This window comes from Mangifera indica, chromosome 14 (assembly GCF_011075055.1).
Source record: "Mangifera indica cultivar Alphonso chromosome 14, CATAS_Mindica_2.1, whole genome shotgun sequence".
NCBI classification, from domain to species: Eukaryota; Viridiplantae; Streptophyta; class Magnoliopsida; order Sapindales; family Anacardiaceae; genus Mangifera; species Mangifera indica.
Window position 1 is genome coordinate 6428741 of NC_058150.1, and position 19871 is coordinate 6448611.

At 31.9% G+C, this 19871-nt stretch overlaps 1 protein-coding gene across 1 annotated transcript; it reads right to left on the minus strand.

Annotated features, from left to right (window-relative positions):
• Positions 1-943: 943 nt before the first annotated feature.
• LOC123196428 (2-alkenal reductase (NADP(+)-dependent)-like) lies at positions 944-14306 on the minus strand. Its single transcript, XM_044610456.1, has 6 exons — positions 13987-14306; positions 13710-13896; positions 13409-13575; positions 1700-1779; positions 1488-1614; positions 944-1396 (listed from the first exon to the last, which is right to left on the minus strand). The coding sequence occupies exons 1-6, from the start codon at positions 14230-14232 to the stop codon at positions 1136-1138; spliced, it is 1068 nt and encodes a 355-aa protein (XP_044466391.1). The 5' UTR covers positions 14233-14306; the 3' UTR covers positions 944-1135.
• Between the last annotated feature and the right edge of the window lie 5565 nt (positions 14307-19871).

The following is a 19871-nucleotide window of genomic DNA, read 5'->3' on the forward strand; positions in this document are numbered from 1 at the left end:
TACAATATCTAAGATCATATAAGTCTAAATCCATAGAAAGATTTTGCAAATCGATACCCACATTTTTACTTTAACAATCAATATTATTTTCTCGTTCAGATGATTAGATTATTGTTGACTTTCTTTTGAAAAATCTTTTCATACTATTTTAAAACAACAATATGTGATTACTTAATAAAGAAAATGTAATAAAAAAAATTATAGACCTAACAAAAATTGATTTGTCCTAATGAAACAATGAAGTAAAACTCAAATTTAACTAAGATAATTTAATCCTAATATATGATAAATATTAAGAAAAGAATTGAATAACCATTTACATTTGGTTGACAAAGGCATTGAGTAAAATATTCCCTCCAAAGCTTATGTATGTCTAATTACTTATAATCGTTGTTGAAATCTACATATTCTGCACAAAACTTCACACAGGTAATATCACAAGCACAACAAAATTCACACAGGTAATATCACGAGCACCTTCAGCACAAAACTTCAGAAATTTCAAATAAGATTTTCTTTAAACACTTTACAAACAAGCAAAAAAATAACCCAAACAAGTCTTCTTTGAAATAATCACTCCCAAAACAAACCAAATAGTCAAACATGCTGCACAAACAGTCCAAAAATCAATCAAACAAAACTTCAACAACCTGATAAAACCTAAACCCTAATTCAATCTAATCAAAGAGTCAAAGTGATAAGAGGGGATGAAACTATACCTAAAGGAATAAACAAACAACAATATGAAATAAAGGTGGAGGAGAATTGGCAATTGACCCTCCTTGACCCCATCTCCCTTCACCACTAATTGTCATCTTTGATATCTTGAACTGTTGTGTCTGAAGGATTATTCTCGAACTACTCATTTTTTACAGTCATAACATACAATAAAGGAGTGTTTATTTACAAATGAATCTCGCTCGGACATTGAAATAAGACCCAATTTCACAGCCGAAGATAAACTAATATATCGTGATTAATTGTTCTAATGATAACATTTAAACTATAATTATTGTATGAAGTGTTTTGATAGATTTGAAATCCACATCGAACAACATTACTTGGAAACATGACTATAAGAGATGCATATATGAGTTATGCAGTCTGAATTCTGAAGGAAAACAGGTGGAAAGTATTAGGCCTTGGAATTAAATTGAATTATAACCTTCCCCATATTAGAGCTTGAGAAAACAGATCCTAAGCCGTCCAGGAAGCTCTCAATTCCATTGTAGAGCACGTGTTTTGAACTAATTTTGCCTTGTTTTTTGTAAGTCTCCATCTCCTTTGCAAAATCACCGAATCGATGCACAAATGAACCTACCATATACCCTTCCATTTTTACCTCTTTACCAATCATGTTCAACAGATTCCTTATGCCATCTCTCTCCGTCCAAACCTACAACAAACAATATACATGTTTACATATAAACTAGGATGCATTTGGATGGAAGATATATACATTTAGTAGAGATGTGATATTGGTGCACCTTATTATACTGAGATATCATTCCGCAGAGGACGATATGTGCCTTGCGGTTGACGTGGTTGAGAACAGCCTCAAGCATCTTACCCCCAACATTGTCAAGGTAAAAATCAATGCCATTAGGAAAGTACCTGTAACATTCAGGTTTTTGTAAGTGCTTGTCATTAAACTGAGATATATGTGGTAAAAGAGGAAAAATGATCATAAAAGTATTACTTGCTTAAAGCAGCATCATATGATTCTGATGAATTATAGTTGAATGCATCATCATATCCAAACTCCTTCAAGAGCTTTACCTGAGATTAACATACAAGAAATTAAAATAATGAATTATTGCAAATAAACTTCTTAATTGCTTATTTACAGTGGCAAAAACATTAAATGGATACAAGAAATCATTAAATTTTATGCTTAAAAAAACCAGGAAAATCAATTATCATGTATATTACAGACTACAAGCGTCCATTATCTTCTATTTTACATAACTCTGATATTAGCATTTTTCTTTGGGTATTTCAAATGAGTATCGCTGAACAGATGAGACAAGACACATTCACATAACCATTTGTTTTGCTCAATGTTGTAAACCCAGAATTATAAATTAAAAATATCAATTTTAGTACTCAATTTAACAAATATTTATTGGTGGAAAAGATATAGATTACAATTATAAGTATAAAATCTTTGGCACTTTGTCAAGTGACTCTAGTGATACTCCACCTCTCGGAATACAACATTAAATTAGAAATTAGATTCGAAAAAAAAAAGTTCCTTTCTCATCACCTAAAACCTAAATTTTATTCAATTGTAATTCAAAGGACTCCTAATACTAACTTGTAATTTAATTGGTAATAATTAGATACTATCCCCCTTTCTTAACCTTGCAGACATTGATTGAATTCACAAAAGCAAAAAAATAAAACAGAGAATATAAGGGGGAACATGGTAAACATAAACAAAGTGTTGGACAGGTAGCAGCATATTAGAGCGAGATTGGAGATGAGACATTTGATCCTGTGTTCATGTCTGCATGGAGATTTTCTTTGTTTGAGTTCTATAAGAAATCTTTGCAACTGTGAATCACCATGGGGATCTTGTACGTTAGGGAAAAAATTATGGAGTTATAGGCACTTTTGAGTAGAATATGTTGATATCGTGGACGAGGATGAAGGTGATAGCCACGAGGAAAGAGATAAGTTTTGCATGTCATCGATGTCTTCATCACTTTTGAAAATTCTTGGTTGAGGAAATTGCTGCAAATTAATCTTGCTATAGAACTTGTTCTTTACCTCAATCAACTGTGTTGGTATTTTTGAGGAAAGTTTTCCCGTAGGGCTCCATCTTGTGAAGAAGGCCAAATCTGAACTGGGATGATGTCATTCACCCCATAAATTCTTTTTTCAAAATCTCAATATTCTTGAGAATTTTTGCAAAATATATAGGAGATTAACATATTTTTGAACATATGCCTAAAATGTCACCTGTTGATGAAAAGAAAAGACCCTGAATTTTCTAGTGAAGAACAGGATTGGAAACTGTGAACTTGGGGTTCTCTAGATGAATACGTTCATACTGCCATTGAAAGAACATAGATAACAACCAAGGTTGAGGATAAAACCACTGTAGAAAAATTTGGAATGGAATTAACTTTGGGGTTTGTGGGCTAAATTCAATTTTTTTAAGCCAATTGATCATATCAGGGTCAGGAAACTCCATGGTTGAGAAGACACCATAAGAACCATAAAGAGTTCCATGTAAATTCCCTGTAAATGTTGGTAAGGGAGAATAGGGTTATAAAAGGATAAGTAGAATGGATTCCCAGTTGACCAAGGGTGTGAGGTCATGTGTCTTCATTGATTCTAGCTTGGTATTGCAACATCAGGTGGCGAAATGTTGTTGCAAATTGGTCTGGAATAGAATGGGCTGCATAAAGATAAGAACATTCAAGAGGAAGGTTTGGAAAAGAAGGCATCATAAAGATTATGGGTGTGGAAGCAGTGATAAAATAAGGAAAAAGATATATGATTGGGGTTTTGTGTTTAAGTCTGGTAAGGAAATTAGGGATAGGTTAAGACGCCCTATACATTGAACCTTGAAGGAATATTGGGAAAACCACTAAGACCAATGAACCAATTGAGAATTTTATTCCCACCCAAAGCTCATTGCATTTCCAAATTGGTACTCCTTAATTATTGAAAACTCAAATACTTATATATGGGTGGTTAAAATTAATGACAACAATTAAGTTTTAAAGATAAAATTGTTATTTAATATTAAAAATAATAAAATGTTATCCATTTCTTTCATATGTTTAAAAAACTAATAATTTCTTTTATAATTAAACTTTGAAATATTATATTTTTTCAACATATTCGAAATTCATATCAAAGTGTTTCATACAAATCATCTCGTCCTTTTGCTCTTATTTATAGCAACATGTGGGTGTTCATCCAAAATAAAAAATATAAAAAGATCTAGATGGTTTGTTCTATTTATTGTTGATCATACTCAAGTTGCAAAGCTATTTCTTATGAGAGATAAATCCAAAGGAGGAAAATTTTTATAAAATTTCAACATAATGGTCAATACCCAATTTAATAGCAAAATTCAAATCCTTTGAACTAATAATGCCAAAAAAAAAAAAATTTCACCTAAAAAAATATCTCCTTAAGTAGGGAATTGTCCAACAAAGTTCTTGTGTTGAAACTCCGCAACAAAATGGAGTCTCAAAATGGAAAAATAGACACTTGTTGGAAGTAACGAGATCTCTTATGTTCACCTCCAATGTTCCAAAATTCTTTTGGAAGGAACCTATCCTTACATCTACATATCTCATAAACAAAATGTCATCATGAGTTTTAAATTTAAAAACACTAAGTCAAGTCCTTGAGTTCTTCCAAATTCTCACCTCATCCTTACCATTCCTTTGAAGGTATTTGACTGTTCAGCCTTTGTTCACATAAATCAACCCCACCAAAGCAAATTGGACCTAAAATCTGAAAAATGCATCTTCCTTGGGTATTCTTCTACGCAAAACGAGTATAAGTGTTATTCTCTTCAAAAACGTTAAATTTTTGTTTCAATGGATGTTACCTTCATAGAAAATTAACTTTTTAACCCAAAATCTAATATTCAGGGGAAGAGTGAGGCAATTGAAGAATATCATTTTTGGGATAAAAATGACTCCACCACATTTGAATTTAATCCTTACACAAGTCCTTCAGTCCCTTTAACATCTTCTACTTCTCCTTCTATTGTTCCACTAGAAAATGTCCCTCAAATTTCAAACTTACTAAGTCATGCAGTAACTTAGTCTATAAAGTCTGAAATTGAACTAAAATCAGGTGTTGTTCCTTCAAATTCTCCAACTTCTCAAGATGAGTCAGAGATAACTACTCATCCTTTAGTATATCTAACTTTAAAGAAATACTGTAAAAACCATTAGCTCCACCTTATCAACTAAAGATTTGGAAGTCTTTTGGCTTTAGGTATAATCATGGTGGAAAAAGTAATCATATCGATTTTTACAATGAAATGGTATCCAATTAGATGGAATTCAAAATTTTCAATTCCTTTTTTGACAGCTGGGAACTTTTTTAATGTAGAATGATAATTGCTTTCTGCAGGTGAAAACTATCCACTTTTGTAACCACGTATGTGTCTTTTTTCATCACGTTCTTCAAGAAGAATGATAGACTAGAAATCAACACTGGCATTAGTTTGAAAAATACAATGCCTTTGGATGGGATGGATAAAGGTGGCATGGTTGGAACGATTTGGTTGAGGGTTTGGATTTCTTTGGTTTGGGCTTTAGCCCAAATAGGTGGTTTCTTTTTTAGTATTAAACAAAGAGACTTGGTAATGTGGCTAAGGCAAGGAATAAATTCTGAGACTTAATTGACAATACCAATGAATTGTTGGACTTGTTTGGTTGTCAAGTCCTTATCGAAAAATTCTGCCAAGTGAATGGTTATGTGTGGTTGTGGGACATAGGTGCCATTTGCAATCCTCATTCCAAGGAATTCAATATAATTTTGTTCAATGATCATCTTCTTCTCAGATAGCATAATTTCATATTGTTGAACTAGCTGATGAAATTGTTGGAGGAGCTTAACATGGTCTGCTTCTGTTTCAGAGAACAAATAGATATCATTGATGTAGATAAGAGCTTATTTTTCCAAAGGAGAAAAAAATTCTAGTCATTACCTTTTGGAACAAAGAAAGGGTTATTTTCAATCCAAATGACATTATTGTCCATTGGAAATATTGTCTCAGGATGGTAAAGATAGTCTTATGTCTGTCTGATGGATGAATTCCCAATTACCAGAAACATGCTTTTAAATCAAACTTAGAAAGGATTGTTGCATTCATCAGGTTTGCAAAAAATAATTGTTTGTTGGGAATGGGAAACTTGTCATCACGGAGGAAATCATTAAATGGTTTATAGTTGATAACGAGTCACATTTTTCCACGAACTTGTTCTCCTTTTTTATTGACATAAAAAGCTTCACATGCCCATTGGGATTGTGTAGGCTCAATGAGTCCTTCTTACTGCAATTGAATGAGTTCTTATTGTGTTTGACGGAGATGGTTGGGATTCAAACCTTTGTGACTTGGTTTGGTAAGATTAACATCTTCATTGTGCTTAAAGGGAAGAGCAATAAAAAAATTCAAGGGTTTGCAAAAGTGGATTTGTACATTTGAGTAGGAACTTTGAATGGCTATTAGCATAAGAACGATTTATCATTTTTTTATGAAGAGTGGATAAGAGTAAAATGGTGAAGTAATTTGGGGTTATACTCTAAGGTAAAAGTTGTTGATAATGTTGTAACCCATGGGTAGATATAAAAGCCTTTTTCACAAAAAGCTTTTGTATGATATCAAACCTAAGTATAACATCTTTGCCAGAAAGTTCTAACATTTAAAACTTATAGGTAATATTAATAGAGGGGAATGGTTACAGGGTAATGGTTTTGCTAATGAAATTTGTGGAGAAAATCTAATTGTTTGCTACTCAAAAGTATTGTTGATGAGGCTTCCAAAAATAAGAGGGTAAGACATTTGGTTTTAGGATAGAAGAAAATGCACTAATATCAGCAAAAGCAATAATCCTTAGAGGTTTGACATATTTGTTGAGGAGCAATTTGACTTCCACCAATGGTTGAATGTTAGAAAGTTTAATAAGCATCATTGAAACATTACATGAGTCAAGGATTTCATCGTTTGAGGTATCTGTTTTAGAGTTTTGGATGATAAAATCCAAATCAGAATGTTTAGATTCGGTTTTTGAGAATAAGGATTCCATATCACAATTCTGCAAGCTTGTAACATGAGAAATTTGTGAGACAATCTTTTTGTTTTTCTTTTTGGACAATCTTTAGAAAAAAAACTCTTTTATGGTAAATAAAGCACTGGTAATTTTTTACTAATGTTTTCTTTTTCCTGAAAAATCTCTTGCGAGGCTTTTTACCTTGAAGAATTCAAATTTACGCCTATATTTTAGATTAAATCTTTTATGGTGTTTTTTCTTTGAAGTGTGATAATATCATTGATCACTCTTGTGAGAATATTTAATCTTGCAATTTGGCTAGTCATATGTCTTTCCCAAAGTTTTTCCTAATTGTTCCACATTTGAAAGGAACTTAGACTTATTACATAACAGTTGGAGTTGACCTAAAACTGTTTGGTATAAGTCTCTAAGTGAGGTTTGTGCCAAAGATCTACCTTAGACCTCAAGATATTTAAGAGTTTCATTTTCCAATAGTTCTAGAAGCTAGTTCAGATAAACTTATTTCAAATTAGGATCATCTACTCCTTTGAGTATGTAGAATTTTGGTCATACTTTCTTGAAATGTTGTTCCAAATATTTTTTTTAACGAACAACATTTGAGCTTAAAGAATTCCTCACAAGCTTGATCTTCTAGATGAGTTGGACTACCCAAGAATTCCACACAAATGTTATACATGAACTAATCAACATATAGAAGTTGTAATAGTTGAATTTGTCTGCACTAAGCAAGGGCAATCCACCATTCATGTAGATCACCAATCAAGTGAGATACAAAATTTGACAGGACTTGATGGATTGTAGCACCTGACTTTGTAATTCTGTGTTGATCTAACCTGTCATCTTATGAATTCGATTCCTGTATTAGTGGATAAGAATATCATCAAAAGTGAAAGTTTGGAACTTTCCATTAGTATAAGGAGTAAAAGTGGAAGGTTGTTAGCAAGAAGGAGTATAATCGAGTCTTGGTCCATAGTGGATTCAAGATCGAGTGATTGGGTCTGGGAAGTTTGACCTTGTTCGTAAGCAAAAACTTGGGGATAAAGATCAGTTTCTTTACTTTGGGAAAAATTTATGTCTGCGGTAGACACTAGATTTGAAGAGTCATCCATAGAGGTATTAGAAGATAAATTTTGTGTCTAGGCCATCAGATAATTTTGAATACGATTTTCAGTCATTGCTTGATAGGGAACATTTGGAATATCTTCGCTTACAAATTGTTCAACTGTGATAACCGGACCCCAATGTGATAATAGTCTTTCCTTTGTCCTTTGGAGAAACTTGTGGTTTTGGCAGTTAGACAAAAGCTAAAATTGACCTATATGTATGGATGAGAGTAAAATCTCCAACAAGACTTTATATTTTTCAAAACCTTGTTGGTATCAATTTGTATGGACATGTTGTTATTCTTTTGGTAACAAAGAAGGTGAAGTTGAGCTATAAGGACCATAAGGGAACAATGGTGGCATGGCAATGTGTGGGTCTACGTTGATCATATTTTCTATATAAGCTAACTGAGCTTTGAGTGAATTCATCTCTTGTTGTTAGAGATGAAATGGAACTCGTTGATAAATACATGTTATGATATCAATATGAACTTGTTGTATCTTTAGTCTTAACACATCAATCGGTTTCATGACCATATGAGTTTGAGCATCTAATTTTTGCTCAATTCATTTGGTTGTCTGGCTGATGTCCATGAGAACTTTATTTTATGCCACGATATTTTGTGATTGTCAATTTAGGATAAGTTCCACAAGATTAACTTGTTTGATGTTGTCATTGGGTTTTACAGTTTGCCGATTTTTTACCTTCCAAGCTTGAGTAATTTCCTGAGTTGGATCAATAGTTTTTTTCAGAAAAATCGCTAAATTCGAATATCTGAATTTTCGATAATGGCATGTTCCCTGGTTGGGTATCTTGAGGCAAAACAAATTTTTAGACCACCATTGAAACAACTTTTAGGTTTCCATTGGAATGGTGCAGATTATTGTCGTTTTGGCTTAGATGTTGTTATAACTAGAATTTGCTTTTTAGAAGGTTGGCAAACAACATAATTGTTGAATAAATCTAAATCATTATTAGAATATGAAAAATTTGAATTTTCTAATGAGGACCATCCTGAGGTTGGTAAGTCAGGGATCTCAGCTAAAAGATCACCTTTGCCATAATATACCACAAAATTCTATTTTCAAAAAGGATCACAAGTAAATCATATCCTAAAATGTACATTTTACCCATTTGCCAAAAAATATTTTGGGTAGATCTTTTTGGTTATGAGGTCGGTTGTTGTTGGCGTTTGGTTAATCGAGACCAATTTGTTGGATGATAAGAATTTGAGTGTTCAACACAAATAACACATCTACAATCAAGAATGTTGGGATCATATGTTTGGAGCAAATAGATAGTTTGCCCTTGAGGAGTAAAATTATACACCTCTAGTTGTTCTTCATCCTAAAGTCCTTCATATGAAAACTGAGTAGGTTAACACGAAGGAGTTGTGCTGCTACTGGCATCTTGCGAGGATGGAAATAAAATAGATAATTTGTTACTTAAGGACCGATAAAAGGTTAAATCTATTGATTGCACAAGAATGGAAATTGAAGCACTAAAGGATTGAAGTTGCTCACAAGCAGTATACCACTTCTTGGGATTAGGTCTTCTAATTTGTCCTTGGGCATCTACTTTAGGACTATAGTGCAATAAGGTTTTCGATCAGTGTCAACATTGAGAAATATGACATCATGAGTATTCTTTTGTTTAGCAAGGTATAGGAAATGATTCTGAACTCTATACCATTTGATAGTGAATAGTAACCATCATTGTCTCTGTCCTTGTGGAATAGCTCCTGTAACTTAGACTTGAAATTTCAAGACTATATAGTTGTGGATCTTGTAAAGATATGCAAAAGTTGAGAAACATTGTCACCATGATTGTGCCAGCATTTAAAGTAGTTTAAATAGTGTCAAGATTGGCATGTTTGAAATTTGGGAATCTAGTGTCAAGGAGTGTAATTCGTGAGGTTGTAGGAAAACCTCTTCTTCCATGAAATGTAAGAGCAAATCGAATGGCTCCAAAATAGAGATATGTGTACCCTTTCGACAACCATTCATGAGTGAAATGCACTGGATAATCAAGAGTTACATCTTGTTCCATTGTTGAAGTTGTGAGTTGATAACTATTAAAAGAGCTGCTCTAAACATACTCCTTGATTTTGAGAGAGGATGGGTGAATGATAATGTTGATAGTTCGTTTGAAGGTTTTGAGTGGTTTAAGATAATTATGAAAGTGAGATTTGTGGTAGGATGGGTGAATGATAATGTTGATGGTTCGTTTGAAGGTCGTGAGTGGTTTAAGATAATTATGATAAGGATAAAGGAAAGTGAGATTGGTGGTAGGAAGACGAGACTCATTATCTAAATATTTAATCTAGTAAAGACTATCTATCTTATACGAGAAATGTCGAGAAACAATAGAAATTGGATTTGTGGGCATCATATGTGTTTCTAATTAGGAAGCAAGACTTTTGCAAGCTGTAAGAGAAATTCTTTTAGTTTCATATAGATCTAAAAGACTATAAAACCCTTCTTCCAAGGTACTTACTCTAGGGATGTCATGAGATATTACTATGGCTCTGATACCATCTATTGGGCAACCCAATCTATAGGCCATTGCGAGTATCCTCTTGGAAGAAATTAAATTGCCATTGTACTTAAAAAGGAGGAAAAGTAAATGAATATGGGTAAGTGTGTTCAAAAATATCAGATGATTGAATCGTATCGATTTTTAATTTTAAAAAATAAGTTATTTGAAAAACCAATTTAGATAACAATTTAAAAATATAGAAAAATCAATTTTTGATTTGGTTATCAATTTGTTTATTTTTAAAATCTATTTTTAAAAATTAAATAAAATATTAAACCTATTTTCAAATATATAGACATAATAGAATATAACATAATAATTCTTTGAAATTATGTTAAAAAAGGGTTAACCAAAAATTTGGTTTGGTTAATTAGTTTATTTTTTTGGTTTAAAATCGGTTAATTCTTAAATCGATTTGATTTCGATATATGATTTTTTTTCAAATAAAAAATTTAGTTCGATCTAAAAAATTGTCAAATCATTTTAGTTAACCAGTTTTAAATACCTCTAAAGATAGATATCATATCTAGAAAAAAAATATGATATATATAAATTTATTCATACAATCTAATATTATATCATCTAATTGAATAATTTTAAAATAACAAATAATCATATTATCTAATTATAAACTATCACTTTACTCTATACCATTTATGTATATGTATAAATTTATTCAAAAAAGTTTAAAGATATATTGGGGACTGAAATTTTTTATATATAAAAGGATAAAATTTTTCAACCACAATAAATGTTGTAGTGACATAAAAACAGGGGAAATTAAATTAAATTCCCCTTTCTATATTGGTTTAAGTAAAAATACTTTTTTTTTCAATTTTTAAGTAAAAATATTTTCTTTTTGAAGTCTCAAATAAAAGTACTTGATATTTTTTTTTCAATAAAACTATGTGTATCCATTTTGGGTACACAAATATATACACATTTATATGTGTCATCATGTGATTGAATGATTTTGAATTAAGAATAAAATAATAACCAATCATATGATGACACATATGAGTGTGTATACATTTATGTACCCAAAGTGGGTACACATAGTATTGCTCTTTTTTTTTAAATGTTAATAATACTCTTCACTATTTCTATATAAACTTTATTCATATATCTTTCTTATACCATTCAAACTTTTACCCTTACATTCATTTTAACTTAATATTTGATGCTGTAAATTCATTCAAAAGAAAAAAATTATATTTTTAAGTTCGAATAAAAAAATATGTTCATAATAACAAGATATTTATATAAATCTTAATTCAAAACTTAATTTATTTATTAAATCAAATTCGTATATTTATATAAGAAAGTTACATTAAAAATCTAAATTCACATGTATAAAACCAAAAATGTCCGACATTATTTAAGTTAAGATTTTTGAATTTGTATTATTAATTATATGAATTAATTTTTTAATATTTTAAATGAATTTATCGAAAGTTTTAAATTAAAATAAACATAAATTTGATTGTTGTTATTTTGGACATACTATTTTCTACCAGTTAATTTATGAAATCTAATTTTTGGACGAAGTGAACAGTAAACACGAAACACTGTTTCATGTTGAGTCCGTGAAGGTGAACAGTGATTCGCGATTACGGCTAGGTTGTGTTTTGCGAATCGCAAGAGTACGTGGAGAACAGTACCTTCGTGTGCCTGTCAATGCTGATTTTTGCGAATCGCGAGAAAGTACTGCTCACGTGAGGTGAACAGTATTCACTAAATCAAATAAAAGGGTATTTTGGTATTTTTATGTTATTAGGGTATTTTTGCTTTATATGAGAAATTTTAGACAATTTTATTAGTTTTGGATACATTGAGGCATTTAATTTAAGGCCAAAGGACTTATTTCCACTCAAATTTTGATGTATTCCTAAAATCACATCTATAAGATTTAAAAAATCTAAAAATTTATTTATGAGCTAATTGTTGTTAAAATTTTATATAAAAGGTAGGGGTAAAATTGTTATTTTATTAATAATATTAAAAAATATATAAAAAATTTTTCTCCTAAAGTTTTAAAAAATAACAACTTCATCCTTGTCTAAAGTTTCTAACTTTTAAAAATAACATTTCTCCTCTCAAAACCTAGGGTTTATTTTCCAAACGTTTTCTGACCACTAGAGACGATGCTTCAATCGAAGAATCTCTAACCACCCTTCATCTCTCTGATGCTTTCAGAAGATGCAAAGAAGACTCATTTTTGTCGATTCTAGATGAAGTTTTCATCGATTCTAGACGAATCAACGAAGACAAGCATCTTCATCAATTCTTTTCATCGATCTAGAAGAATCGACAAAGACATTGGTCTTTGTCACCTTTTTTACGTTAGAGAGTAAAAATCTAATGGCTGGAGATGGTGGATTGAAGTGTCATCATCAGTCAAAGATGGTGATCGAAAAACATTTGAAAAATAAACCATAAGTTTTGGGAGGAAAATTTTTATTTTTTAAAATTAGAAAAATTTACGCAGAAATGAAGTTATTAATTTTTAAAATTTTTGAGGAAAACATAATGAATTTTATATTTTTTTATATTATAGTAAAATAACGATTTTATCTCTATTTCTAATAAAAAATTTTAACAGTAATAATTTATAAATAAAATTTTAGATTTTTTAAATTTTGTAAATAAAATTTTGAAAATGTATAGAAATTTAGGTGGGAATAATTCATTTGGCCTTAATTTAATAACCCTAAAAACAAAATAGTCTATCCATGCAGGCCGGTCGAATGAAAATTGGGCCCCCTTACATTATTTAGGAGAAACACTATCAAGTACCCCAGACTCACGGTGAGTAGAGACCGTGAGTAGAGACCCACCACGACAACGATTGTAAAGAGGAAGCGCTAAACAAGTCATCAGCTTCAGAAGCGATTAAAATGACATAACGGAGAGTAGAGACCCACCACGACAATGATTTTAAAGAGGGAGTGCGAAACAAGTCATCGGCTCTGGGGCCAATTAAAATGACATACCTTTTCATCTGATCCAGTGCTTCCAATAACATGACAACCTTTGAGCTTAGCCAACTGTCCGGCATGTATACCCACACCTCCGGCAGCCGCCGATATAAACACATTTGAGCCTTGCTTTGGGTTCCCTATCGCCTCGATTGCCACCCATGCTGCAAACCCAGCTGGTCCTGCACATAACATTCCTTTCTTCATATGCAAATTAACAATACCAATTAAAAATCTTCATTTTTCAAACACACAACATCTATATCTCCGGAACCCAGAAGACGCATATATCAGAGAACAGAAAATATGAGATTACCCAAAGTGCTAAGATAATCTGCGAATGAAATTTCTGATGCTGGATCAATCTTCCTTAAAAGTAAATGAGATGGCTGCACAACTGAATACTCAGCTACTGGAAAAGCATAACTCAGCACAAAATCACCCTCTGAAAAATTACTTTCCTTTGACCGAATCACTCTTCCAATACCATATGCTTTTATCACCTGTATTTTTTTTACGATAAATAAAACCCAAGCAAATCGACAAATCCTTTGTAACTAATTTTATAAAAAGTAGAAGTAGAGGATTTGGACCTGGTTAATCTGAAACTGGGGAAGGTACAGACCGTCGTCAATACCAGTCATAATGTCGCGTAGATATGGATCAATGGAGATGTAGAGGGCCTTAACGACAACGTGGCTGTCAGGGATCTGGGCCAGAGATATACTGGAAGTCCGGAGTTTAAGGTGATCAGAAGTTGGAACGCCTTCTGGTACATAGGATGCCAAGTACCATTCTCTGCTTTCAATTGTTTCTTCTACCTTGTCCTGGCTGTCCATTGCTTTTGTCTTCCAGATATGGCTTTAGATATTAGTCTGTGCTGTTCGTGTTGTGCTAGTAGAATGCTTTTGGAAGTGGCTTTAAATATTATCAACAGTAAGAAACCACAGCTGTCCTATCAGATCTAGACAAAAAAAAATCAAGTACAGATGAAGATTGCTGATTTTTTCTTGAAATGGGAATTTTACTAACCTTTACCAGCCAACGAATCAACGACCACTAATTGCAACTTGGGTAAATTGATGGACCCAAATAATTAGTGGATTAACTATAAAAAGTAGCACTGAATTATTTTCAAATAAACAATTCTAATCTTGAAGCCACGGTTGTTGGAATGTCCCATCAAACTATCTGCAACACGTCCAAGCCTTATGGTTGGACCAGGCTGGTGGAAAAGTTCAATCAAATTGTTATCCACCGAAGACTTTTCTGAGCAAATTGATTAATTATGTGATGGTGGGAGATGGTAGGATATTGCAAGGAAATAGTTGTATGTATATAGTGCTGTGTCACATAAGTATATATTAAATAGTAAAATATATATTAAAAAAATTAAATAATGTATATAAGAAAACTAAATCAACTAAAGAATACAAGAACATTTAATCAGCTATTTAAAAGTTATAACTTAACCATGCCTTCAAACTAAAATGGTAGTATGAATTCAAACTCAAATCTGAATTCATACTATCATTTGAGTTTGGAGACAAGGTGAAGAAACCATAGAAATTAAAAAGGCTTCGTGAAAATGTTAGCAGTATGATCTAATGATTCAATCTTAAGTAGATGTATGGTGGCCTTTCAAATATGATTACAAATAAAGTGACAATCAACCTTAATGTGTTTGATGTGTTTATGGAAGACTTCATTGTAAGCAATATTTATGACACTTTTATTGCAATAAAGTGTAATACTACCATCAAGTGAATCTCCAAAAACCTAAAGCAATCATCAAAGGCACATGAGTTCAAAAGTGATGTCAAGGAAGGTCATGTACTATGATTCAAAATTATAGGATAAAATAACATTTTGCTTCTATAACGGCAACAATAAATCTCCAACAAAGATATAATATAACATGTGGTGGAATAACGTTGATTACAATCCTCGGCCTAATTAGCATCTAAAGAAACACGTAAATGAAGAAAAGAGGTGAATGAAAATTGAAGGACATTGCATATGAAGTAGACATGAACTGTCTAACTAGGCTAACAATAAAGGAGATGTCAAATTGAGTAACCATCAAATAACCTAGACTACGATTGAGTTGATGATATAAAATGTGATAATGAAAAGTTTCCCCTTCTAGTTTTTGAAGCTTGACATTTACATCCAATCCAATGTAGGAGCATGAGAGAGAATATCCGAAGCATACTTAAATTGGGTGAGAAAATAGTCAATTGGATCACACATAACTTCAAGTCTCAAAAAGTAATAAAGAGAGCTCAAATTCATTATTTCAAATTAAGCATTAAAAAAATGTTTATGATCGGATACCTCTACAGTATTATCCTTAGTAATAATCATATTACAAAAATAAAAAAGAAGAATGATGACACCTTGATTAGTCTATTTTATAAAGACAACATAATTATATGGACATGAGACAAAGCCAAATGGTGCAATAGTATAGCTGAACATTGCTAACCAAGCTCGTGGTGACTATTTCAAACCATAAAAAGTCTTTGCAAGATTATTTACTTTATTAGGGAAGTGTTCATAACTAGGAAGATGCTTTGTGTAGAATTCTTTTCCTAAGTCACCATTAATGGCCATTGGTGAATAGCAACCACGACTATAAGTAAATGAATAATCTTGCTTTGAGTAATTAGAGCAAATGTCTTCTCATAATCATTACCATATTCTTGAGTAAATCCTCAAGAGACCAAATGTGATTTATAATGTTCAACTGAACCATTAGAACAAGTCTTAATTTTATAAATTAACTTGCAATCCACTAATGTTCTACCAAGAGGCAAATCCACTAACTCCTAAGTGTGAGATTTATCAAGGGCACTAAGTTCCTCAACCATAGTTTTCTAACATAAAAGGTTAATTGTGGCCTCACAAAATTTGTGAGGCTCTTGCAAAGATAAATCAGAGGCAACAAAAGAACAAGGTAGATCAACACAATAATCATTGATGTAAAAAGAATTACAACGTTCCCAAGGAAAAAGAACATAAGAAGTACAACCTGGTGAGCTAGATTAAGAATGAGATGAAAGAGACTTACCTGGAAAGTCAAGTGAGAAAGAAGGCTTAGATAGAGGTGAAGTAGCCTCAGGTAGTGCAATACTATTAGGAGTAATGTTGGAAGAATCATATGTCTAGTCCATCAGATCATCAAAATTATCATTAGAGAACAGAAAGATCTATAAACAAAACGTTCCCAAGGAAAAAGAACATAAGAAGTACAACCTAGTGAGCTAGATTAAGAATGAGATGAAAGAGACTTACCTGGAAAGTCAAGTGAGAAAGAAGGCTTAGATAGAGGTGAAGTAGCCTCAGGTAGTGTAATACTATTAGGAGTAATGTTGGAAGAATCATATGTCTAGTCCATCAGGTCATCAAAATTATCATTAGAGAACAGAAAGATCTGTAAACAAAATATTAAAATTTATTGGGTAAAAACTAAAAGAAGATAACTTAGAAATTTTTTATGCTCCAAAATGGTGACATGATAAGAGATACAAAAACTTTGAAAGATAAGATTATAATAACGATAGCCTTTATGTTGAAGCAAAAATGTGGGCACGAGGTTCCAATTTGTTATGCTTGTCAGGTATAAGATGAATAAAACAAACACAAACATAGACCAAAATTATAAATTCATTATAATTTGGAGGACACCCAAATAAGTGTTCATAAGCAATTTGATTTTGAATCAAATATGAAGGGACTCTATTAATGGTATAAATGGATCTGTGAGCGGATTCTCTCCAAAATGTTTTAGAACTTTAAGTAAAGAAGAATAACATGCAAATTTTATCCAACAAATGATGATGTTTTCACTCAGTCTATCCATTTTGTTGAGATGTATCTAGACAAGTGTTATGAGGAAGAGTTCCATGAGTTCTAAGGATTTGCCAAAAAGATGCCCATATATACTCACTAGCATTGCCAGATCCACGGGAAACTAAAGTTTAAATACTAGAAACTAATGAATGACTAAGAAAACAATGCCAAAGTTGCAATGGAGAAAAGGTAGCATGAAATTAAGCAACCACACTTAGGATTGTAGAATGTGTAAAAAAATGAGTTTAAAAAAGGCAACAGTTCTTCGTTTTTTTCCCAATGATTTTGTTTGTCAGAAGATTTGACACATCACAACTCAAAAGGAAAATGTTTGGTCAAAGCCAAGGTTGAAAATTTAACCCACAAACATATTATGAGTAAGATGAATAAGATAATTAGTGTTGAATAAACCACCACAAACAGTCATGCATTTCCTATGCATAGTCATCTAAGCATTTACAATTGTCTGGATCGTGCAATCTAACTCTCAAAGACATGATTTATCCATAATCGTTGCATATGAACAGTTTTGCACCACCTATGCACAATCATTCATCATGTTCAATATACAAAACTACCCATTTAACAATTATTCACATTTCAGGAACGATTACTGCATATAAACAAGCGCACAAAGGCCATGCACGACCATTCATTACTCCAATTTTCAAATATAATTAAATTAAATAAAATGAAATGACTAGAATGCCCTCAGAACATACTTGTAGGTGTTACATTTTTCCCCCTTATTTAAATTTTATCCTTGAAATTCGTTCAAACAACTTCAAGAATCTTTATCTCATGTCCTATTTGACCTCACATGTTGTCTTTTTGACTTTATGATTCTTCCAAAAAACCTTGACAAAGGGTATTTGCTTATTCTGTAACACATCATTTGTCTAAAATTTGTGTCAAGTGTTTCTCATACACCAAATTGTCCTTTGACTTAACACATTGAACATGTTATAGATGCAATCTATGTTCACAATAATGCAAGTTTGTGAGCTGCCCTACCTACTCTTTCTTAAATCTCATATAGTCCAATAAATCTCAGAGCTAGCTTTCCTTTTCTATCAAACCTTATCACATATCGATAGGGAGCAACCTTGGTAAACACCTTGTCACCCACAATGAACTTCATGTCTCATCTATTCTAGTTTGCATAAATATTCTACCAATCCTAAGCATGTCTTATCCTCTCTTAGATCAATCTAATATCATCTATCATACTCTGGATCATCTTAAATCCCAATGATTGTGTTAAAGTATCCCTTTGCCAGCCTTATCCCAATGTAAAGGTGATTTGCATTTTTTCCAAAAATGCCTTCTATAAAGCCATCCTTATTATTGTCTGGTAGCTATTACTATAAGTGAACTCTATTAAGGATATCAAATCAACTTACTTCACTTTGTGATCTAAACAACATACTCTTGACATCCTCTCCATCACTTGATTAGTTCGCTTAGTCAATTGATCTCTTTAGGGATGATAAGCATTGCTAAAAGCCAAACTCATACCCAAAGACTTCTACAGACTCCTTTTGAAGGCTTATAAAAATCTTGTGTATCTATTCAATACAATAGTCTTAGGTACACCATGAAGTTTTACAATCCCAAATTGATCCATACTTATGGTATCTTTATTTGGGATAAAATATGTTGACTTAATCAACTAGTTTACTATAACCTATAACACATTAATTCTGTTCTACACGCTCAATAAACCAATCATGAAGTCCATTGAGATGTATTCCCATTTTCATTCGAGAATACTCAGAGGCTCCAACATCTTTGATGGTTTTGGTAAAGTTAGAATTTAGCCAAGCTGAGTCAAGCTCAAGCTTGTCTAAGCTTAAACTCGTTGATCTCATTTCAAAAGTATTTGAGCTCGATTCGTTAAAGAGAAGTCAAGCTCAAGTTTGACTTGATTTTGAACTCAAATCAAGCTTTGAGCTCAATTTAATATTATAGCTAAACTAAAAATGAATACAATGATGTCGTTTTGATATGTATTGATCCCCTAAGGCTCAAACTGAAGCTCAAGCTTGAGCTTGAAAATTTTTAACTCTCTGGCTTGAACTCGAACTTGAGCTCGAGCAATAGCTAGCTTGAGCCAATTGTTATGGAGAGTAATGAGATTGAGATGAATGTGCTCTACCCGATGTCAAGTTTTTCAACAAATTCATCATGTTGTTTTGTTGTTCTTTAAGTTTTTTTATTTTTTATATTTTGCTCTTATTGTTCAAGAACTTTTTTTTGCCCCTCTAATTCTTTAATTTTTTTTTTCTTCTTATTCTTCATCTTTACATCTCAACTCCATTGTTTATTTTAAAGTAACATCTGAAGCATGATGTTGAGATAGACAATATGCAAAATTTTTATTAAATCCAAATGTTTTCCTAAGAATTTCCTCAAAAATTTGTTCATCACTTCTTTCAAATCTCATAGCTATAGATTTTTCTTGCAATTCAAGCATTTTTTTTCCTAACATAAGAGAATATACACAATTAATAGTCATTTCTTTCAATAACATATAAATAATTTAATTTTAGATTAACTATTAACTATATAGTTAAATCTTTATATTCTTTTAAACATACATTCATATCATATGGTCTCATAA